The sequence below is a fragment of the Dicentrarchus labrax genome, unplaced genomic scaffold (genome assembly GCF_905237075.1).
Source record: "Dicentrarchus labrax unplaced genomic scaffold, dlabrax2021, whole genome shotgun sequence".
Classification (NCBI taxonomy): Eukaryota; Metazoa; Chordata; class Actinopteri; family Moronidae; genus Dicentrarchus; species Dicentrarchus labrax.
The window spans coordinates 9,405,946-9,429,856 of record NW_026136720.1 but is presented as its reverse complement, the minus strand read 5'-3'; the positions used below and the strand labels follow the sequence as shown (position 1 = coordinate 9,429,856).

At 42.4% G+C, this 23,911-nt stretch overlaps 1 protein-coding gene across 4 annotated transcripts in view; it reads right to left on the bottom strand.

The window, feature by feature from the left end:
* Positions 1-1,141: 1,141 nt before the first annotated feature.
* LOC127353510 (zinc finger protein 469) overlaps positions 1,142-23,911 on the bottom strand; it is a 184,827-nt gene continuing 162,057 nt past the window's right edge. For all 4 annotated transcript variants that reach the window (XM_051382764.1, XM_051382763.1, XM_051382766.1 and 1 more), the window contains one exon: positions 1,142-14,300. In XM_051382764.1, coding sequence (XP_051238724.1) covers positions 2,251-14,115 — 11,865 coding nt within the window. In that variant the 5' untranslated portion in view covers positions 14,116-14,300 and the 3' untranslated portion in view covers positions 1,142-2,250. The remainder of the gene's footprint in view (positions 14,301-23,911) is intronic.

Below are 23,911 nucleotides of genomic sequence, written 5' to 3'. Positions count from 1 at the left end.
TCACTGACAGTTATGCTCTCTGTATTTACTGTTGTTACCAGTGAGTCCAAAAATATGGTCTCTGTGGGTGCTGCCAAACCAGTATTCCCACAAAATTAATTAGAGAAGTTATTTCAACAACAACACTGTGGTTCTGTTTCCTCCACGCTTCATCTGAATGTCTGCCATGGTCACTCAATTAACACATGGATTGATTGTTGTTTATTGTGTTTGCAGAAAGCGCTGACTTGCTCATAACACCTTATACACTTTTAAGAAAAATTGATTTTTAGGATTATGACCACATGCCATACAGTATTATGAACATTCTATAGTTATAAATCCATTTTGAAGCAACTTATGGTGCAATATGCAAGTTATAATGTCTTATATACCTGTATATAATGCATTATAGATCATGATCTGAAAAAAAAAAACACTCCCATAATCAACACATACACTGATGAGTCCGCTGGTGTTTCGTCTTCTAGTACAAATCTCAATTTGAGACAGTCTACAGCTAACTAGTGAGATAAAGTGTTAACTTATTTTATTCACCATAGGTCAGCACAAAACTTCAGCTTCAGTTGTTGTCAAATAAAATAAACTCTTTTCTTTCTTCCCTCTCTGTCTACTTTCACTCTCTACCCCAATCTATCATCTTCCCCGCTTTTCTTAGAGCCCCTTTTCTCAGGTTTTCATTCCTCATCCCTGTGTTTCGATATGCCACTGTGTACTATGGCTTTTTATTCCTATGTGATGATGAAAAATGTTCGTGTAGGAATTGAAGCCATTTTATACGTGGTGAGAGAGCAACATGACAGAAGCATGACAGAAGTGAGAACTCCTCACTGCCTGCTCGACAGTGCTCCTGGAGAACATATGGTTGGATAAATGTTTCCTGTCTTCTGTTGAATGTTTCCCTGTAGTAAAGATACATTTATGCTCATCTTTCATATGATGAGTGTGCTCACTGAAGTGCTGATCTGAAGACAAAAAAATGAAGTCAGACTTTGTTGTGTGTGCACCTGTTTTTGCCTCCAGGCACAAGCAGCTTCCACTGCTTGCAGTGTTTGATGCATGTGGTGACAGCTGCAGTCCGCAGGGATGGAAGTTGGAACATTTGCAAAACATGTCATGAACAAAGGAAGAAAAGAGCAAGGAGAGACCAATACAGATCTTTAATAACCAACTGTAAAAGAGGCACTTAGTGAACCACTTTACAACTTGCAGAGAGGCACAGCATTTCCCTTTCTTCTCACTCTGATTCTTTTGCACATTATTAAAATAAAACTTTGACATGAAGCATTACACCAAACAATAATCTACCTACAATATTATACAATGTAAGATACATACAGTATAAACAAGATAAAGCACCTTTGTTGTCCTAGTACTATTCATAATTAAACAATTGGAATTACAGACACAGATGATTGAGTTTTTGATTTGTGTGTGGTATTATCAGTGCATGGGAAAAACTCCGAATACAGGTCTTGGGACTGTGATGTCCTTGGATGCACCTGAGTTTATTCAATGGAAGCTTTCCTAATCTTCTGTCAGCCTACATATGAAGTACTTGGATGGTTTACACAGTATCTTTAATAAACTACAGAGAACAAGGTAAAAACAGTTGATTGAATGTACTGTAACTGCTACAGATCTCGTGTTCCCTTCCGAGGACATTGGCATTCACATTACAATAAAACACATGTAGCACCAGGAAATATTTATACAAGAGGCTAATATGATGAATGTCAATGCAGTACAGTAAAGTTAAAAAATAATACAAAAAGAATATGTTGGAAGCATGTATGAAAGGTGCACAGACAATAGTCCAGGTCAGTTATGATTTCATTTGGTCTTTTTGCAGAAAGACTGATGGATAAGATCATGTTATGAATGCAAAATGAACATGCATTTCTTAGAAGAAAATCTTACTATATTTTCAAGTATTCTTTTTTTCTTTCCTTTAGCTAAATTACATAGAATCTCTGAAACGGATAATATCCAACGAAAGAAAAATAGAAAAAGAGTTCAATGATTTTCCCAACTAGCATCATTTTTGACCCAAAATTCATATCTGCTGTTCGTCCTCACATTTGTGTAATAAAAACACATGTACAAAGAAGATAAAGTGACTACGTAAGTATTTTAAGATAGCATTTCACAGAAAAAAGCTGTGCAATCTCATTCACCATAATGAATTATCTTAAACATTTATAACTGTGAAATTTACAATCCCTTATTCACAGATACATCACACCCCACTCAGTTAATAGATTCTGATGTGTCCTTCCTTAAAGGAATCTTAAAGCTTGTCAGTTTTTGGCCAAACAGCTGGCTAAGAAGGTGGTTCTGTGACTCAGCTGTCCGGTAGGAATGGCTCTCCATTGACCTAACCCCCATCTTTGGCCTAGATTTATTCAAAGAATTGTTCATGGGAACTGAAGACACTTTAGAAATAGGGGGATGCAAAGGCCGCCCCAGAGGTCCCTTTTTGGCTTTGTAATCCCCATTAAGAGGAGTCACAATCTCAGCTTTCTTTTGTGTACAGCTATCAAGCAAGCTTCTTTTTGACTGCAAACCTATGTTTGAAGTCTTGCACTTGGAAACGATTTTGTTGGTAACGACATCGTCCCGTACTGAGGACAGCACAAGGTAGTCGTTGGGTCCATCTGGCTTTCTTTGCAGAGAGGGATTTGTACACTTGCTGGGGCGAAACTTCTTTTTAGCCCTTGAGTCAACACCAAAGTTCTCTTGTGTGGCTGGTAAGGAAACCCTTTGCAGGCTGTGGGGCGATTTCATGTCTTTCCTTTTCTTCTGTGGTCTCACATATTCTTTGTCCTCACTTGAGGCTGAAGCATTGAGTGAAACTTTGGAGAGGAGGACTGGTGTGGATTCTGTAGCCTTCGTACTGCCATTGGTAGAGCTGTTTTTAGTGTTGTCAGCTGTTTTGACTGAAGCAACTTTGTCTTTCATCTGGCTGCTACTTTCCTGTTCAGCACAGTGAGATAATGTCGGCTGTTTGCTGTCATTATTTGAAGCTTTCGGCGTGTGATGCCACTGCTCATCATCCCTCTGTTGGACCATCACATTAGCAGCTAATTCATGCTTTGCTGACTCAGATGTCTTTGAAATTATTAGATTTTCTCTTGAGCTGACAAAAGAGTCCTCACTAGGTGGAAATGAATCTGTTTTTTCTTCAGTCTCAGCTGTGTCACCTTCAACAGAGCCTTCCTTCGCTTTAACAATATCCTCCCCAGCACAACTACTCTCTTTAGAAGCCGACCATGAGGTTGTCCCTGCTCTAATGCAGACTGACTCATTTTCCTCTTTCACATCACATGGTTCAGTAATCGATTTTCCATTACCCTCTTTATCAAAAATAGGTGAGGTGGTTGAGTCAATTTCCTCTTTCTTGGGTGTAGCAGGCTCTGAAGGGCCCATATGAATACATTTCTCCAGCTCTACAAGTAGTTCAGAGTAGTCCTCAGCAATGTCCTCAGTCTTCACATTTGTATTGTTTGTGCTACTGTGGTATTCATTTGTGATGGTCTGTGTGGAGTCATCTGCTGTGGACACAGATGGTTTTGAAGACTGTGTTTCAGAGTTTTGACTTAAGTGCAGTGAGCTTACGCTGGCGATGCCGCTGTCTGAACTATTTTCTTGCAGACTGTCAGAGAGAATTCTCCTCTTCTTACCTGCAGGCGAATCACATTCATCTTCTTTGGACACTGCTGCTTTGACAGGTCTGAGAACACCTCGGAATTTGAAAATTTTGTTACCCCCTGACAGGTGCTTTTCCATGTGACGATCAAACTGTTCCTTCTTAGAGAAGGTATAGTTACAGGTGCTGCAGATGAAGGATTTTTTGATCACATGCATGACATCAGCACAGAGCTCACAGGTGTAGAGGGTGGTGTGTTTTGAATCCAGCTCATCCACCTCCTCGTGTGCTCTCTTCAGATGACTTTTAAGCTCCTGGGCCTCCTGATAAGAGACAGGGCATTTATGACACAGGAAAATCTTTTCCAAATTGTGAACCACTAAATGTCTCTGGAGTTTGAATGGTTTGGGGAATTGTTTCCCACAGTGATGGCAGTCTCTTGAGGGGTCTTTGCAGTTGGGATGCATCTCCACACTTTTTGGTGTTTCTGTTTTGTGGAGGACTTCAAGTGGGGTTAATGTGCTCTGCTTGCTACCTGCTCCACTGCTGCTTTTAGTTCTGGAAACCTTTGGCTCAGCCCCCTCTGAGGTTTTCCCCTCTTCCACAGTGCTGTCTGCAGCAACAGCTTTTTCCTGTTCTTTAGTGGCTTTGCTGGATTCTCTGTTGGTTTTGCTGGGTCGATGCTGCATGATGGAGGTGATAAAGTTCTTCACAGCAGTCTCCTGCATGAAGCAGCCTGGAATGCTTAACATGGAGCCTTGTGTCTGACCCCTCCGGGCAAACTGGGTGGCGTGTTCTCGTAAATGTTCATTGTACATCCACACATCTGATATCTCCTTCAAGCACATTCCACAGGTCCAGATACCTGTCTTGTTCTTGGCATGTTTCTCCCTCAGATGGTCTCTCAGCTGCTCCCTTGAACTAAACTTCCGCTGGACACACATGTAGCAGGTCGGAGGGGGAGAAGGGTTGTGGGAAAGTTTGTGAAAGTTTAGTTCACCTAGGGTGAGGAACCAAGTGAAGCACACTTTGCACTTGTACTGCTTATCTTTAACCTTTATTCGACCATCTGGCCGTTTCCTGCCTCGCCGCTCCATTACTTTCTTAGACTTTTCATCGTCTCTGTTCTCCACGTCAACAGTTGTAATAGGAGGAGCCACTGAGATATCTTTATTAGAGTCAAAGAACTGAATCTCAGGAAGTTGAAATGTGGTGTTGATGTTTTGGATGTCAATGCTGTGGAAGGTTTGGACACTCTCTGTGACACATGGCTCTACAGTATAGGGGGCAGAGGGCATGGGCAGAGGGCAGGGTGGTGTCGGTACTTCTTCTTTATAGGTGCTGGGGTCAGAGGTCACTGTTGAGCCTACATCAAAGCCATTAAAGTCACTGGAGCAACTCCCTTCAATTGTGGATTTATCAATGGTGCTCTCGAGTGGATTCAGGAGGCTGTTGCCAAGCTCTTTAATATTCTCATGAACAACCTGCTGATCACTTTGTTTAATATCTGACAATGGCTTGGCATCAGCCTTTAATGTACTGTTGTGGCACATATTCAACATGATGGCATCATCAATAGATATTGTCTCATATTCACAGCGGTTAGCCTGATTGTCAGTGAATGCCTGCTCTTCTTGGTTTTCTATGTACTGATCTTTATTTTGCATGAAGGTTTCTGAAGGAGGGTAGTCCTGAATCACATTTGAATCGGGTGATAGTTTCTGTCTTTTATTTCTTTTGCTGTACACCCTCGGGCACTTTTTCCTTTTTGCCTCCTCATCTCTGGGGAACAGCTGTGAGAATGTAGTGTCATCGTCAAGTAAGGCCTTCAGCTCGGGGCTTAAGCCGGGAGGACTGAGAGTGGAAGAATTCAAACAGGAGAGAGAAGGTAGCTCATCTGAAGGGCCACTGTTTTTCTCACATTTTATCTCGACTGCCACTTTTCTGAGAATCTCTTGGGCAAGGCTCTCTTCTGACCCTTTCTGTTCACACATCTCTTCCACAGCACACAGAGTTTTTCTGGATTCATCACATTCTCTGATTATATCCTCGTGTACAGATATAGCACTTTCTACATTATTATCTGTACATTCCCCATTTGCCATCTCTGTCATGCTTGTACGTTTCATTTCTTCCGTATCAGTGGTTTGATTTAGTTCCACAGTTTCGCTAAGCACATTTGTCTCTTTTGTTGGAGATCGGGGTGTACTGTCAAAGCCAGACTCTGAAGTAACATGGTGAGGGAATTTCTCTGTTCCAGTAACAGTCCTATCATTGATTTTCACCTGGTCCTCAGGAGATTTGCGTTTCTCTTGTAGTCCACTGCTTTTGAATTCAGGAGTTATAGCTTGAAGAATGTCTGTTTTTAATATATTCAGAAGCTCATCAGAGAAAGGGTCAGGTTTTATGTTTACCTCACTGTTTTTGTTCTTTCGAGCTTTGTAGTTCTTCTTTGCTTTTGTTGGCAGCAGAGGGTTTTGATGGCCTATTTCATCCAGTGCCACTGTACTTGTCTCAGTTGCCATTTCCTCTAGGACTGACTCAGTCTCTGCTGCTTTAGATATAAAAGTGCTACTTGTCTCAGGCAGACCGTCTATTTTTGTTGGGTAACAGGTCTGTGAATCATCTTTATGTTCTTTTTCTGTGGTTTGTGATGCTTCATAAATAAGCATAGTCCCCTGATGGCTTGATGTTGTGCTCTGTGGGCCAATCTGTTTTTCGGTTTTGACCAAATGTTTCATGGCCTTATGTCTCTTTAACCCTGGTACAGTCCTGAAACACATGAGGCAGATTTCACAGAGCACTTTCCCCTGTTGAGCATTGTTCTGTGTCTTTTTTTGTGATATTTCTTTCTGTATGTGGTGCGTTGTTGAACACTGGCCAGTCTCTATTGTTGGTTGCTTCTCTGATGGGTCTGGTGGAAGAGGCATTTGTTCATTTTCACAGATGATGAGTGGCTTAGGAGTGGGCGGACCATCTGAAATCTTTTTCTTGATAAGTGTACGGTCTTCAGCAGAAGCCTTGTGAGAATCAGAATTCTGTGAATCGACTTTTATCAGCAGGTCCGCATGAATGTGCACATTCTCAACAGGTCCAACCGCATCACAACAAACCTCCAAGTCTGTCTTTACATTACCAGCTGAGGAATCTTTGCTTTTGTTTTCAGGTGGGAGTGCCAATGAAAAACATGTGAATTTCATACTCTGCTGCAGAACCAGTGCTTCATCTGATAAATTCAGTTCAGCTGCACAGTTTGAGTTCAGTGATACCGCTGTGTCTGTGTCTGTTTCAGTTTTGTTAAAAATCAGTGCAGGGTTAACGCTCAGGTCACATGGTCCACAGTCATCTCTGGGACTCTGCTTTATGTCTGGATTCTCTTCAGATTTACTGGCTGGTGAAATTGGTATGTAGTCATATTGATTCAGTTGTGGAGGTTCTTCTGAGATGCTGTTGTAGTTGAGAGGGCTGAGCTTGAAATCATACATTGGATCTCTATTTTCAAGGTCATCTGATACTTCCGGTGGTTCTGCTGTGCTGGTCACTGGGAGTGGGGAGGGAATGGTGGTTTCAGAGCTGGGGATTTTACACACTATCATTCCCAAGTCCAGGGGAGGTGGGCTTATCAAAGAATACTCCATCATGGCTTCTTTGTTTATGGGGGATTTCATATTTTGAACTGAGCCTTGGTTAATAGAGATATTGTTACATTTGCTTTGTGACAGACATGAATCCTGTTCTATGTCCCATTTCTGCATAGGTGTTTGATGAGAGGTCGGCAAAAGAGGACTGGTTGGTGTGGAAGTGTGTAGAAAAAGACAGTGACTTTCATCCACCTCTTGTCTGCACGGTGAGTTTTGGTGACTTGCCATGAAATCAATAGGAAGATGTTCTTTGATGTCCTGAACATTTAAAATCTCCTCTCGTTTTTGAACAGTGTCAAAGGCAAGACCTGTTTCACATTTTAATGAGTCATCCAATGGTGTAACTTTGCAGGAATCACTGTCAATGTTGCCATCAGACTGTTTAAGGATCAACAGATTACTTTGTCCCTCTATAGACTGGGTTTCTCGGGTGGGTGAGCAGTGACTAGTACTCTCTGTATTGGTTTCCACCGGTACTGGGCTGCAGGGATTGTCTGTGGTTATCTCCACTGACACATTAGTTGTTGGACTTGTAGTGTAAGTCCTAGCAGGGCTGCAGCTTTTAGGAGGAGATAGTCTACTCAAATAATCCTGTTCTGCTGTTTCAACAGGTATACTGTCTGAGTTCTTCACTTTAAATTCACCACCGTCTGATATAGGAATGTCTCCAGGATGATCATGGTTATCAGTGGATTGTTTTTTGAGTGCTGCTTTAATCACGTCCCGAATTTTCTCGCCCATGTCTATACTGGTGCCAGGTACAGCTGGTGATAAAGGACAGCTAACAGATTGTCCAGTGATTCCCCTCACTGCCTCTGCTTCCTCGTAGCTGTCTGTGGTAGAATGTTCTGGACTGTCACTACTGTTTTCAAATAACTGATTCACACTGTCTGCTGCATTGCTATTCCCACCGGACTCCTCAACCACATGCGGGTCATGGGTACCCACACTTGTGCAGTGAGCAGACTCAATCAAATTACTATTCTCAGTGACATCCTCCTCTGATGTGACTTTAGTCTCAACCTTGCTATCATTGTTTTCTGTAGGCTCACTTGGCTGCGATGAAATTGGCTGGTTTCCATCGACTGTGGGGTCAGTGCTGTTAGAGAGAGATGACTGTGACTCATTCAGAATGAATTCAATATCGTCCTTCCGCTCATTGATATTTGGAGGTGATAATATATTCTCCTTCCCAGTAATTGCTTCCTTTTCACTGTGATCTTCTTTCTCAACTGCATCAGTTGCCTGACATTCAATTTCTTGATGTTGTTGACTTGTGAGAGAGGTGACATTCGGCTCCTTGTGTTCTGATATAATGGGTTCTTTTTTGAATATAGAGTCTGAAATCACCTCCAGGCTTCTCATGAGGTTTTCTGTATATCTCTTCTGTTCTAAAATCTCTTCCTTTGTTTCTACAGGAGTCTCTTTTTCAGTGTTTCTCTCCTCTGGTTTCTGGTTGTGGTGGAGCTGGGGGTGCTCAATATGTGAGGCAGTGGTGAAATTTGGTGCATCATTTTCTTTGTCAGTAAAATGTTCAAGTGCCCCTGCTTCATTATGAATTGGAGTATGGGGACTGTGGTGTGCACCCATTAGCTCAAACTGGAATGTACTGGCCCATGGGTCAGTGAAAGGCTCTGAGGGCAGACTGGTCACAGGCACATCTATTGTTTTCCCAGGGCACCTAATATCCAGACCATTGCTTTCAGTTCCTGACTCATCAGTCAGACGTAAAGGTGAAAATTTGCTCATTTGCAGCTGCTTGGGGACATCCTGAGCTAGTAAGGGTGGGGTTTCCATCTTGGTTGTCTGCAGCTGGTTTTCAAGCTCATTCACTATTCTTTTTATCTCAAGCTCATCCTCTGATGCACAGCTGTTGAGATTTGCACTGTAGTCAATTATTTTTTCTGGCAGAGACAAAGGAACTTGATTGTAATCTGGTTTCTTTTCATTAGATTTTTCAGAGTTGCCTTTGTACTGAGATATCTCATCTGGTAGCACAGGGCTAACTATAAGGTTCCAGTCTCTTTGTTCCAGAAAGGGAGAGAAGGATGACACAAACTCTTCCTTTTTATCAGTTGTATTCTCTATTGAATGGAAACTGTCGAATCCTGTGAGATCCCCAAACATTGACGAGGTGTCAAATGAAAGTGGGGATTTCATAAGCCCCTGTTCCTGATCCAGGGGGTAGGGCATGAGTTGAAGTGCATCTTTTTGTATCAACTGGCCCTGGCTTTCAGTTGGAGATAGGCACACCTCATCCATCAAAGAGGTGCAGAGAGAAGCAGGCTTGTGTGTGTCTAGGTCATTGACTAAAGTAATAGGCTCTTTCACCATGCAGACACTGTCACTCTGTTTTTCAAATGTGGTACTGTCTGATAGTTCTGGTTGTGTGGCTTGGGGCCCCTCCCTTCTTTTGCACTTTGTGCTTCTGTCAATGTTGAAATCATTTTCTTTGTTGATGGTGGGAGAGTGTGAATTAAACTCTGGTAGCTTGTTATCTGGACTGCTACACTGTGTTGGTTCTTCTTTGGGACACAGATTGTCTGTTCTCTGTAGGGTGTTTCTGTCTGAACTGACTGTTGTGCCAGTTTCTTTTCTGGGAGACACAAGCTTCCCTCTTGATTTTGTATAAGAGCTTCTGCTTTTTTCAAAGTTTTTAAAGCTTTTTGCTTTTTGTGAGAATGACACTGGATCAACAACTTCTGGATTTGAATGATACTTCTTTGGCTCATCTGTACTATCTTTGTTATCAGAAAGAATGGCTTTGTCAGTATTATACTTCTTGATAGATTTGGTGAATGTCAGGGCTAGTGTGCTGGACTCTTTACATAACTTCTGCGGGGAGGACCTTTCATAGGTTTTCTGCTCTGGAGACTCTTTCTTTTTGATGTCTGTCTTCTTCTCACAGTCTGAGTCAGTGCGGTCAGTGCTTTTGGGGCTGTTGATACTGTCACTTGAAATACTCACAGATGTGCTGAGTTCACTGCTTGTGGATGACCTGCTACCCCTCCGTCTGAGTCTCTGGTGAGAACCATGTTTCTCAGGCGAGAGAGAGACCTCCTCGCTTTTTTTAACCTCAAAACATTCCTTCGACTCATGTCTCCATGCTGCCTGGTCCCTCTCACTCCTTGCTCGCCATTTGCACTCTTTAGTGTATGTGTATTTACACCGGCTGCTTTGATTCAGCCGGCCTTGGCTTGCTATCTTTACGGGCTCACATTCATCATCTGAGTCTGAGACATAGTCGTATTCTCCAAATGCAGGGTTCTGTACAGTGGGAGTCAGTCTCTCCATCACTAAGGAAAACTGGAGGTTTTTGGTACCTTTCACATGGAGCTTATGGAGCTTATTTTTCTGCTGAACTATTTTGTGAATAAGTTCTTTACTCCAGGTGCCCCCTCCAGTGCTTTTCCTCTTGCCCTCTTTCACTGCAGTTCTTGAGGTTGGAGATGTGGAGGCCGTTGACCCTCGAAGTGCAGAGGTGTCCTGAAAGCTTTTAACACCACAACGCTCAGAAAACTTACTGGATAAGAGAAACCTTTGTGTACTTGTGTTTTCGTCCTCACTCTTGCATAGTTTTCTTGCCTCTTTCACTTTGTTGTCTTGTTCCCCCATCTTTTCCCTTGAGGCAATTCTTGAATTTTTATGAGAGACTTCTTTTTTTATGTTAATTTTCTCATCCTGTTCCAAATTCAGAGATATTTTCTCAAGTTTGCTTTCTGTGTACTGTTTATCTGTCTTAGGGCTCTCAACATCAGAGTCATAAAAATACTTTCCCTGTGTGAAAGACCTTTCATCATCTGCTGCTTGTTTAGTTTTGCTCTCAAATACCAGGGATTCTTTGGTTTTCAGACATTGTTTGTTTGATGTTGCTTTAACAGTGGTGAGGTCATCATCAGCAAATGCATCGATAAAGCTACTGTCTATCTCTGCGTTGTCGGATTGATATCCCAGTCCATTCAAGGCTTCTGTGATTAGGCTGTCTAATTTGGCATCCTCCATTTCCAGCTCAGGGAGAGGGACAGGGAGGTTACCAGAACCAGAGAACAAGTTGAGTTTCATTGGATCATCCTTATTGTCTCCTTTTGTTTCGATGTCAGATATCAGTTCTCCATTTTTATTGAGGCCCAACAGAGATAGGTCATATGGGCACCTTATCATCGAAACATTTGACACAGATGGTGCTGCTTTTGCTTGTTCTGCATGAAACTTTTGGCTGTCCTCCATCTTTGATATGTCTTTGAGGTCATTTTGTGCAAACGTATGTTGAGCACAGTATTGCTTATGGCCTAAAAATGAAGCCAGGTTGTTGAAATTCTGATCACACTGCTTGCATGTCAGGAGCACATCTAGCTGGTCAAGATTTTCTGCTAACGAGGTCGCTAACAGCTGATGTGCAGAATACGGTGGTGGAGGCTGGTGATGCTCTACCCCAAAACTGTCCATGTAACCTTTGTTCCCATCTATAGTAGACTTTGGATGTGTGTTGTTTTGCAGGTAGCTCATCATGTCATCTTTGGCTCTGTCTTGTGCATAAGGAAGGTTTCGTGGAGCATCAGAATGAAACTGGTGAGAATGAGAGCTCAGGTGATCTGATGGTAACTGTGTTTTGGCTTGGGGCTGGTGATAAAATGGGTGAGGGTTTGCAGACTTTGACATTTGACTGTCCTCTGAACTGATGTTAACAGGACTGGTGGATGCTGGGGAGAGGGAAGAGCACGTACTGCTAGATGCAGGGTTATGAACTGGTGAGGGCAAAGGAGATTCATAAGGTGACACCATCATAAGTCCCATAGGTGGGACCTGTAATGGAGGGTAGCTAAAGTTTCTTGATGATGCTGGTGGAAGAGACTGATTGAGTCCAAAATATACTGCCTTATTTTTGGATTCACATACTTGTGCGTGGCTCATCTCTACTTTAAAAGTTGAGACTGTATTACTGCTATGTTTTAGAGTCTCTTGTATTTGGGTTGAAAACCCATCACTAGTTCTATTGTTCTGAAATGAGCTGGGGGCTTTCAGGGAGCTATGTTTGTGTGACTTGCTATCATCCTGCCAGTCAGAGGGGGACACCATGTAAGACAATTTTTGACTGCTTTTTTGCCTAGATAACTCGATTCTGTTTTGGTTCGGCATGGCAGAGGTTGGCCGTATCTGCTGCCAGGGCATTCTGCTATTTTTAGATGAATTTGGCCTTTGGTCAAGTGCTGGCTGGTTCTGAAAATGAAACTTCTCATTCATATCAGAATACTGAATTGTGTTTTGATCAGCTGGTGAAAATGCTTTATTGGGCCCCTCCCATGAGTGTGGTAACCTATTTAGAACCTTATTATTGATGCTTTTATCAAAGGGCATTGAGCCTGTGTGAACGTTACTGACTGGAGCATTGTTAAATGTTTTGCTGGGAAAGTGCATTTGGGAGCCTGGACCTTGTGAAATATTCCTTGCATTGTGCACACTTCCTTGAATGAGTGTTCTTTGGCTGGCAGCTGTGTCTTTGGGGTGACAGTTCCTCTTACTCCCCGAGGTGATGGCTGCATCCCTACTGTCTGCCTGTCCAATAATGTCTGTACTCTCAGGCATGGCACTCTTCCCCTGCTCTGACTGCTGTGAGCTGGAGCCAGAGCTGTCACTGCTAGCTGAGTCCTCACTCAGATTCCTTGGACACTGGATGGAGGATGCTACCCCTTGAACAAACTGTGACTGTGAGGGTTGAGGATAAGAGCTTCTATTCTCTGGCTGCTGTTCATTACTGAACTGACTACTGTTCTGGGCAAGGTTTTGCCCCTCTCCAGGCGTAAAGGAAAAAGAGTTGTGGGTCACATGAACAGAACCTAGAGAGGAGTCTGTAAAGTCTTGGGATTGTGGGTTCTGTTCACAGGGAAAAGAGTCAGAGGTTGATTCTTCCAGAAAATGATATCCATATTGAAATGGACCAGGCACAAAGGCATTTGCCTTATTAGCTTCTGTGAGGGCAGTGGATTTTTGTGATGAAACCACATAGTTAGCACCATTAAAAGTCCTTTCAGGAGACTGCCATGTATTAGATCCACTCAGCTGAAAATCAGCCAGGATTAGCTGGCTGCTGGGCTGTGTGTTGTTGTTCTCCATTGAGGCAGGCTGCTGCTGCTGTGACAGGGGTTGATGTGGGTGGGATGATGTTCCACTTGAGGAAACCAGTGCCTGTGAGGTATAGCTTGGGGAGGTAAGGTTAGAGGAGGCCTTCTGGAAGCAGCGGCTATAGTTGAGCTCTTCTTGCTGTAGTTCGGCCTCTCTCTCTGGTATACTGGGAACGTGGAATCTGTAGCTGCCCGAAACTGGGCCACGACTGGTCTCCAACTTCTTGGGTGGCGAAATCTTCTGCTGTGGGTAGGCAATACCAATGGTCGGATTGGAGCGTGGATTTGTAATGCTAAGTCTGTACAGCTGCTGCGGGTTGCCACGCTCTGACTTTCCTGACCGCTTCCCCTTCTCTCGGCTGCGGCCCTTTCCACTTGGGGACTGGGGGCTGCCTTTGCCAGTTGACCAAGTCCTGTCAGTGGCAAATTTTGATTGGTTCTGCAGTGACCTGAAGTCAATCTTCCCTGCCTGCTGTGGCCGTATGACAGCCTCACGCTGCTGAGGACAGTCCCTCTCCTTCTCTAGTTTTTCAACTTTGGGCCCTCTGCTGCTGGCTCTGGCATCAGTGCCTGTGCTTGAAAAGTGCTCTGAAGACTCCTTTGTAGTTTTGTCACTCTGCTGTTCCAGTGCCGTCCCCTCATCCTGCAGTTTGGACTCAGTGTCCAGCTCTTTGACAGCATGCATTCGCTGAGTCTCTCCTGCCATGGTGCACAATACGTGCTGTGAAGGCCTGGTCCTCAGAAGTGCTATCTGGGAGGCAGGGGCATCGTCTTCTGGGTAGTATGAATCAGTAAACGTCCAGTGGCAGGAACTGCAGGGGCAGGGCTGCTTGTTGCAGGTTCATCTCTTCACTTTCATTGTGAACCTCTGTTCTAGCACCAAAGCACAATCTGTAGAGAAAAGAGAACAGAGAGGATCAGATGACAAGCTTTTACCGTTTAATTAAAAAGTAATTATGTTTGTGACCATATTATGTGATTTTTTAAAAATAAAATCTGGCAATATTATCCATACGTGAAAGCAAAGCACTAAACACCATTCATGAAAGAATTATTTCTTTAAAACAACGTATTTATCATTCTTTTATCCAGGTATTAGAATGGAAAATAGGAATGTGAGAAATCTGCACATGAAACAAATAAAGTTATTAAAAGGTGTTTTTTTATGTAAACAATTAAGAAATCTATTTTCATGTGTGAGAGTAAGTACAATTGCAATATTCCTAGTTTCTGCCAGCAGAGAGCACTATTGCAGCATTTCACCGTGGTGCTACACAAAGAACCAGTGTAATCAATAGGGAATTTCAAAACACTGCCAAACTCCAGTACTCCAAGTCTTGGAGATACTACTAACAGTTAAATTCTTTATTCTTCACAACAAAAAAATACATTTTAAACAAGTAAATACAGTTTCATCTGAGTGTTTGATTCCTGCTTTACAACAGTAGATTGATGGCTGTATAAGCGTCACATTCAATATCCTCTACATAAACAATCACACAAAGAAACCCATTTGGTCTTGAAATGATGAAGCAAACTACAGTACTGAGGATGAGAAAAATACAGTACATGGATCCAAAAAGCACTGCCAGTAAATGAATCACAGACTCCTTAAGAGCAAGGACACAATGCCACAGTGTTCTTTTGCTACAGAGTGCTGCAGGTTTAGATCATGGAGGAATATCAGGGATTAGTCAGTCAGCCATTAGACAGTGAGAACTGTGGGCACACTGACGTTTGTTGCCTTTCCTCAGGCATCCCAGACACAGCTTCTCAGGTCCCAGTTTACTTTGGCCATTCACTGCCTCTGCTTCTTTTGAGGTCAGACCAGATGAAACTTGGAGTTAGCACCAAAATGTAATTTCTAGGCCTCGTAACCAAACTTCCATCCCACCTCCTTGTCTGCTTCCCCTGGCTATTACCAAAGCCAATGTTGGGGGTGGCATAGAGATCCCAGAGACTACCATTTACCCAGAGGATTTGGGTTCAAGTCTCTGTTCTGACTACCATCCACCCTGCTGAAGTGTCCTTGAGCAAGACCAATTCCTGGCAGTTTTAGGGGTTGCTCTTAAGGTTTTTCTTAGTAGGGTCTTAACCAGGAAGGCGTGAGTAAAAACAGTGCAATTACATTGCAGTATTCCTGTATGAATGTGGCACATGTGAGCTTTGCATTGGGAATCAGGTGACGACTGACCCATCAGATTAAACACACCTACAGCAGGATGCATCGCTTCTCTGCACCATACATTTTAAACCAGTGAGGGACAAGCAGCCAAAATAATAAAACTATATGTCCACATTCACCCTCAGAGTGCAGTGCATTGATAATTCTGACATCTTAAATTAGTGTACAAAAAAAACAATTCAATTTCATCTTGAAGAAGCATATCCCCTTTGCAAAGATGAAGTGAAAATGTCCACCAAAACTCCATGCTCATAAATCTCTCAGGAGATTCTGTCGTTCTGCCCTCTCAGGGTCATTTTAAGATCAGCATCAGATGTTTCCATCCTAAATGCCTCTCTACAAGTCCAGGGGCTTATCATTTATCAGCTAGCTTACAGTAATGCATTTTTGAATTCAGACTATTCAACCAAATACAACTTTTCTTTGTTTTTGTTGCTTAAGCACAAAGTCAAACAAGCCATGAATGACAGTCATATTTTTTTAGAGCAGTTTGCTCAACGGTGAAAGCTCTATATAGATTTTTTTGTTCTGCAACACACCTAGATTCCTTTCATAGTGATCCTATCTGATCTGATAAGATTGTTTGACATACATTAGTGCTGATTATCAGGAAGATGATGACAGACCGCACACAAATGAATTCTTTGTGAACCATGGTAAAATAACCAAACCACTTACAGTCATGATAAATCATAATACTCTTCACAATTAAAGCATGACATGTCTTGTTGCCTTATTAATTGTATACCTCTAAATGCAGCATGGTGTGTTGACTACTTAGCAATGTAAATGAGAGCTAACAGCCCCAGAGGAGTAGATTGAAGAGGCTTTGGGGCCCCTGCGGCAGACATGTGGTCCCAAAGGGCAAATTTATTCAATGTATAAAGTCAAGGCCCTGTCACAGGCAGAGAGAGGAGGACAGGACCTGGGGATGCAAAAATCAGATAAGATAGCCTTGCCTATAGCAATGTATCTTGAGGGCTATTTTTATATCCACAGAGCAGTAGCCGGTGTGTCCAGATACCACATGGCAAATGGATTAGTGAGTGACCCTCCACTTTTACACAGAGGGATCACTCTCTGCCAAGTGTTTCCTTGTCTCATCCTCGGGTAAACCTCCCAGAGGTATTTAGCAGGTTGGGAGGGAGGCTTGAGGCTGCAACCTGGCTGAGTTTAGGCTGGTTGTGAAAAATCACATCCTCTCTACAGCTCCACAGAATCTGAAAGCCGAAGTGTCTGCAGCTACCTCAGCCGCCGGTTGGGGAACCTGGTGTGAATGGCCCTGCCAGCATTTCCACCAGGAAGTGCTTGATCCAGCTCTGCAGAGTCAACAGTAACAATCATACATCATAGTCCCAATTGTATTTGCCCAGACCGACCATTGAGGTTTGGGGCTGAGGATGAATGCCTCCAGCAACAAAAAGAGCTGTATGAGGATCACAGGGGCCTTATAGAAGTAGCACCAAAGCCTGAGCTGTCAGTTTATAAAGAGTAAGGGGGTCATTTATATCCTTACAAATGCCTTGTCTACTTCCCCTACAGCACTGAGAAAGCTCAATAACTCTTCTCTTACACCAATCTCCTCCACACAAGCCAGAATTACTTCACACGCAGACTTTACGCATATCAATATGCCAATTTGGTGGCGTCTTTGGTACGGTTTATTCAGTTTTATCTTGAAAAGTATAAATTGCTCTTGGACTGCGTATAAAGACAGTGTTGTGGTGGCAAAATTGCAAGCTGGGCACAAGTTGATATCAAATCCTGTGTGACTGGTCTAAAATTTGTTCCATAAAAGTGTGTTTTAGTGGAGTTTTACAAGTCAATTAAGGCTGTGTGAGTGTGTGTGTGTGTTCTTTAGGCCTCCTGTCAAATCACCAAGTTTCTCAAGCAGCAGCGCCCCATATGGCTTCACCACAACACCACCCTGATGCTTGAGACTGCTGAGTGTTGAAGAACTGGTGTGTTTGTGGTATAGGTGCATGTGTGTTTTTGTGTGTGCGAGTACATAACTACTGTAGAACAAAACTGCTTTACTGCAAAACTTTTTCATTACTTACACAAGGGCATATATTGGTTTCTCTCAGAGTTGAGGGAATGGGTAAAAGGTGCTTGAATGAAACTCGATTTCCTGAAAGTCTTTTCCCTGTCATTTTGGTGCAGGATGTATGTGGTGTTGGCTTGAGTGAAAATATGCTGGTAGCACTGTAAAAACCTCTGTAGACTCATCACATCAGTGCCATAAGTTCGTAATAACTTTTGCAATTTCTATTTTCCGAGAGGCCAAAGTCCCCAATAAGCTCCATATCTCTCAGTCAGTTAACTTAAAAGACTACAGCTCAGCGTCTATTTCTTCTGAGCTATTCAACATTTCTGTTGATGTGTGTTCTGTAACAGGAGAGTACCCAGAGGTGGCTAAAGAAATGGTAAAAGCAGACCATAGCTACAGAGATAGGCGATCTTGCAGCAATTTAACATTTGCGTAAGATACCACACAAAACAGTTACATCCTGAAGACAATGACTCTCCAGAGACACAAAGCATTATTAGGGCCAAGAGAAGGACAGCAGCAGGCCGAGCAATCCACTTCTACAAACAATGGCTCCCTTTATAATAATGTAAATCAATAACTGGCATTAGCAGGAATTTCCCAACTTGTTCAGCTTTTCCAGATGCTTGCTCACTGAAATATCACCACACGGTCGTCTCAAAGACCACTGAGAGGGAGAAGACAGATGAAGATGAGGGGTGATGGGATCAGAGGTGATGGAGAGGAGGAAGAATAATCTTGACAAAAGTAGTAGAGAAAGCCAGAGTGGGCAAATACTACTAAGAAGTGAAGGGGCCACATTCAGTGTGTGCTATGTATTCCAGTAGGCTTTGTAATCAGAGGGATGCAGGGGGGAGGATCAGGTGGCAGAATAAAAGCTGTCTGACTGCTCTCCTCACACCTCTCCCAGCGTGACTGGTCCAGTGGAGGGAATGTGCAGTGAGAATGGCTGGCCCAGGCCCATACTGGGGCACACCGCCAAAACCTCGGTGAGCGTGCCTGCCTACTCTTCTGTATTTTTGGAAACATCCATTATGCAAGTAATTCGCCTTTTAAGATCTGTGCGCGTATGTCCATTGAAAGGCAGACTAGGAGGAGAGATATGTCAGCGATGTAAGGAGAGCCCAGCATGCTTTCACAACTATACCACCACAAAGTTATTAATACAGAAGCTCTGGAAGTGTGAACAGTAGCGGTCTGTCAGTAGTTTACAAACTTAATTTCTCCACTGATGATTTACAGATCATAATTAATGAGTCATCTGTCTGCCTCTGTACTGGTGACGTTGTGTAAGAAGCCTTCAGAATATTTGAAAGATGACGGAGAAACCAAAGTTTGAGCACTTCAAATGAAACAGTGAGTGCAGTACTGAAGGAGGCTTGTTATACTCGTGCCTCTTTACCTCCACCACCCCTAACCCCACCCTTAACCCAATGTGGTTAGCTGCGCAGTAGGGAAGATGGAAGAAGTGTATGTGTGTGGTGTGTGTATGTGTCTGAGTGTCTCAGTATGTGTCTCTGAGCATGCATGTGTGTGCGTGTCTAAGGGGGTTTTGGTGTGTAATTCCAGAGGCTCCCCTTACCCCCTCCCAAGTTTTTCCTCTTTCTCAGACGAGCTTTTTTCTTTTATTTATTTTTTTTCTAACCACTGGATTCTGGACTCAGTCTGTTTCCATATTGCTAACCACAGCATTCCACAAACATGATGGAATCTTTGTTTTAGAGTGTTTAAAGGTTATTTTTTCCTCTTTTTGACACAATTTCCCTTATTTCTGCATGTCAGTGGAATATTACTTGTATGGCTGTGCAAAGGCAGGTAATGTGTGTAATAGACTTTAAAACGTGACTGAGTAGAACCGGATATTAGAGAAAGGGCAAGCTAGACAAAATTTGACTCTCACTTATAACCATGATAACCTTATGCTTAATGGGCAAAATCCTTCTTTAGGGTTTTGTTCCTACTGCATTCCTTTTTTCAACATATCAATATTTGCTTGTCCCTTCTTCTGCCTGGGCCAAAGTATTTGGTTGCCTCTCTAAATCAACAAAGTTTTATTAAATGTAAAAGAGACTTTCAGATGGAATAGGACAAGGATTCATTAACGACAGCCCTCTGTAACCTTAAACTTAATTAATATAGTTACGTCTGAGGCTAAAGTCTTGAATTTGAATGTGTGAATATTTAACAGAGACAGTTTATAGTATAGCACACGCTATAAAGATAACCTGTACTGGCCACAAATATTTTGATATTCAGAAAGTAAGGGACACTCAATTAATATTTTCTTTACCAAACCACACACCTTAAGAGACGTCATGAACTCTCAGCAATTACACCCTGGTTAAAAGGTAACCAGCGAGAGAGCCACATTAAGGTGGTCTGGGTGAAAAATATTGAATCTGGATGTGGTGAATGGACCCCCCACACACATAAACAAGAGGTGAAGGATGAAATATGGCCATCTTGACTTCAACTGTTTCTGCCACACACGACAAGGAAATCATAAAACTTCAGTTTTAATTGTGCTTCAAAATGTTAAAGACAAGCGAACCAGCAAAAAGCTACAAACAAAAAAGTAATACAATCAATTTCCCATTCAATGCCAGAAATCAAACCTCTCTTAAACTTTTATTCACATTTAAATGCTGATTGGAAAAAGTTCATTTTTCTCTGCAGATGCGACAAATGCTAACGTAACATTTTCTCTTCCTTTCATCTTCATTCTTTCAGTTTTATAAACATAAACTTATGTGTGCAAACCTAAAGGCAGATGCAAGCAGCTCCTGCAAACTCACACATAAGAACTACAATAGCATTCAACTTTATATACAGAAGTATGAATTTTGTATTTACTTTTTTTGTGGTTCCAGTGTTTTCCAGCACTACTCAACAGCATTACTCAACAGGCTCCCATTGATTAATGTTAATTTAGGAACGCATTACAGAGGAAGCCTTATATTTATGTAGGAACTGCATTTTTTGCTCCATTAACATTCACATATCCTCTACCACAAGGAAGCCAGTGGCAGTGAGAGGGGTTCATAGGTGAAAGTCCAGATAGAAGACTAGGCCTGCAGAGGCAGTTACAACCAGTGGCCTCGGGGGACTCCGTGTTTTCTTACTGACCCGTCACCCTCCCTCCCATGAATCAATGAACAAACTCACCTAAGACAAGCATGCACAGGCAGGCAAGGCCATAGATAACTGTGTCCTCATGTCACTAACCCCACATGCTTTGACAGAAGCTCCTTTATCCTCATACATAATGCATAAGTGGCAAAACACTTATTCAGCAATACACATGCTCCTATTTGTACAGCATAACTAAGGGTGCAAAAGCTCTATAATGATTTTTACAGGAGACATAAGGCTGGTACTTCAGAGCGAGGGCTAATGTTTTGAGCAGTCAGGAAATTCTATATTTTCCTGCAAAAGAACTAGATACAACCCTACCAGCATCTGGAATTTGACATGCCATGTGTTCTTGTGAAACAAATAAGTTACAAGTACAGTGAAGACCTTATAAAGTTTAATCTTGTTAAAATAAATGTGACATCCTGGCTTTATTTGTTTCAGATGTACACAGCTGTGACTGAGTTATTTAGGGCTGATGAGCCTCCACACTATCACCTTGTTATGAATGTTTTTACGACAAACATGGAAGAAAAAGAGTGATAGGCTTCTTGCCTCTCTCTCTTGTTTGGGAAGATTTCTTTTGAAGTGTGATTTGGGCAGATTGGGAGTGGCAGAAATCCATCAGAGAAAGATATGATTAGGTTTTGTTGGTCTAAACCCCAACGTACCTGCAGGCCACACTCATAACCTTTCACCTTCAGGTAAGACCTTTGCCTGTAAGTCTTAGAGGGAGGTTTCTTTGCTTCTATCTCCAAACAAGAGAGCCGACAGTCAAGTTCCAACATGTGATTGTAAAAGGGGTTTTCCTTAAACCTGGAGAAAGGAGAAAGTAGGCTAAATAAATGCACCACATATCAATGCCAAATGAAACAAGCTAATTCTCTTGAAATACAGTTTCTCTCTAAGAATACAGAGCCAGTCCAATATACAAAAGCACTATTTGTGAATGAACCTAAGTTCATGTTTGCAATTAGGAGAGAAGGAGAGCGTTTCAGGTTTTACACGAATGCGTGAGTACATTTGCACACTCAACTGAGTATAATTGTATATATATGCATCCCTGTTAGTGTGGTTGTTCAGTATTTACGCATGCAGTTTCTTTCATGTATAATTTCAGTATATATTCTGTGGCTGACATGCAGTTTGGTAGTGGGTTTTTATAGAGTAGTAGGTATAATGTTACTTTTCTAAGCCCCAGTAGATGAATAAAAGTGTTTCAGTCAAATTTGATGCTGTCTTGCTGGGGTCACAGGCTAGCATACAGACATTTAAATCAAAGGGCAAGCAGACGCGTGACAGGAAGTGATTCATTTCCTTTAGACTTGGCACCAGGTAGAATGTGATGTATGCTGAGAGAAACAGCTCAAAAGCAAAACCAGGAGGGTGGGGCAGAGAAAAGAATAAGGCCTGAAAACCATCATCAGTAAACTTCCACCTTCTTAAGTTCCTCAGCTTCTAACCACAGTGCCAGATGCAGCATACTGCCTTGTTACTTCTTTCCTTCATTCTTTCACTCTTGCTGTTTTTCTGTCTTTCTCCAACCCACTCGCACATGAAAGCAAATGTCTTCAGTTTGGCATTAGGTCACAGGAACTGAGGGGTAGGGGGGTCGGGGCTGTGAGGAAACAAAAACATTTGTAGAAGATTTAGGATGAACGTTAGTGGAGGAAGCGCATGATTGACAGTCATGGCTTAATGCTAGAAGCAACACAGCTAACTCAAAGAATAAGATCAGGAGCTAAAGTTATTTGGAGTGGGGCGAACCTGAGTAGTGTCTTTCTCCAGCAGCTATTCCAGTACTGTATGGTAAGAGAAGGGTGGAAAGGGTAGCAAAGAAAAAAAACATTGAGTAATATTTTTCTCCCTTTTTTATTCTTCAGTCCAATTTGCACCAATGCCAAAATCAGTAGTCCCTTGGCCAATGGTAAAGAGGGAATTCCAGGCACAGTGTGCGTGAGTCAGTACCAGCATTTTCCAAATTCACCCTGCCTGCCTCCCTTTAAATAGTCCGAGGAAATGTCCAAATGACCTAATTACGACTCAGGCTTTCCTAAGTAGCCTGTGTCAACGCATGACATGGTATTCAAAAATATACATAATCACAAAACAGCAGGGCTTTGGTGGCAGTGAAGCATGTTTTTCATCTGTATTCTGCTGGATTCTTTCTGTGTCTATGTTCCTCTCTGTTGTGTCTCAGTTCTCAAAGCATTCCCTGGCCTGGGCAGACCTTCAAAGGCTCACTGGAGCTAAACGATTTACCAGAGACATCGATTTGACCAGATCACTTCATCACACTTTAATCTATGTCACAATAACACAAACCACAAACTCTGTTTCAGTAATACATTCTACATTACTAAAATAAAGTCAAACTACTACTGAGGTTCCCACTCTGGCATTGATGGGCACTCACACACAAAAGTTGCCCTGCCCGAACAAACACCATTAAATAATTGTTTCTATTTTGGGGCCCCAACACTTTGGTCCACTTTAACAGTTTAGTTACACCTAAAGTAGTGCTTGGAAACAATAACAATGAATCTTGTTCAAACAGAAGCCTCATTCAAGTGAAGCTCAGTTGATCTGTCATTTTGTGACATTTGAGCAGGATTCTAACTTTATTTTTTTGTTTATTGTGTTTGTTTATGTAGCACTGCGGGAGACGAGGCGGTATGCATCCTGCTCAAAACCACTTTATGGTAATGGTTTGGAAATAGCCAACACAATTAAAACAAAATGAAGGGGAATGTGATGGACTAGCTGGAGTGCCTCGAATTCCTGCTTAGTGTTTAAAATTAGTGTTTTGTCAATGGTCCACCTTTGTGAGTGAGGCCCTTTTTATTTGCAGCTGCAAAAACTATCTATAAATACCGAGCAGGGGGGGATGATGACCTTGGGCAGTTACAGGATCTGAAATCAGATATAACAGAGTTCAGCAATTCACCTACAACAATTAGGTCGCCTGGGAAATGCAAAAGTCCAAAAGAGGGAGGGAAGGGGGCTACGAGGAAGAGGAAAGGAAGTCAAGCAGAGAGGAGACAGATTCCAGCTCCTGGGGCTTTGACTGCCAATCTACTTCAGAGCCAGGATGTGATAACACAGCAATTTTTCTACAGCAGACAGCTACAGTTC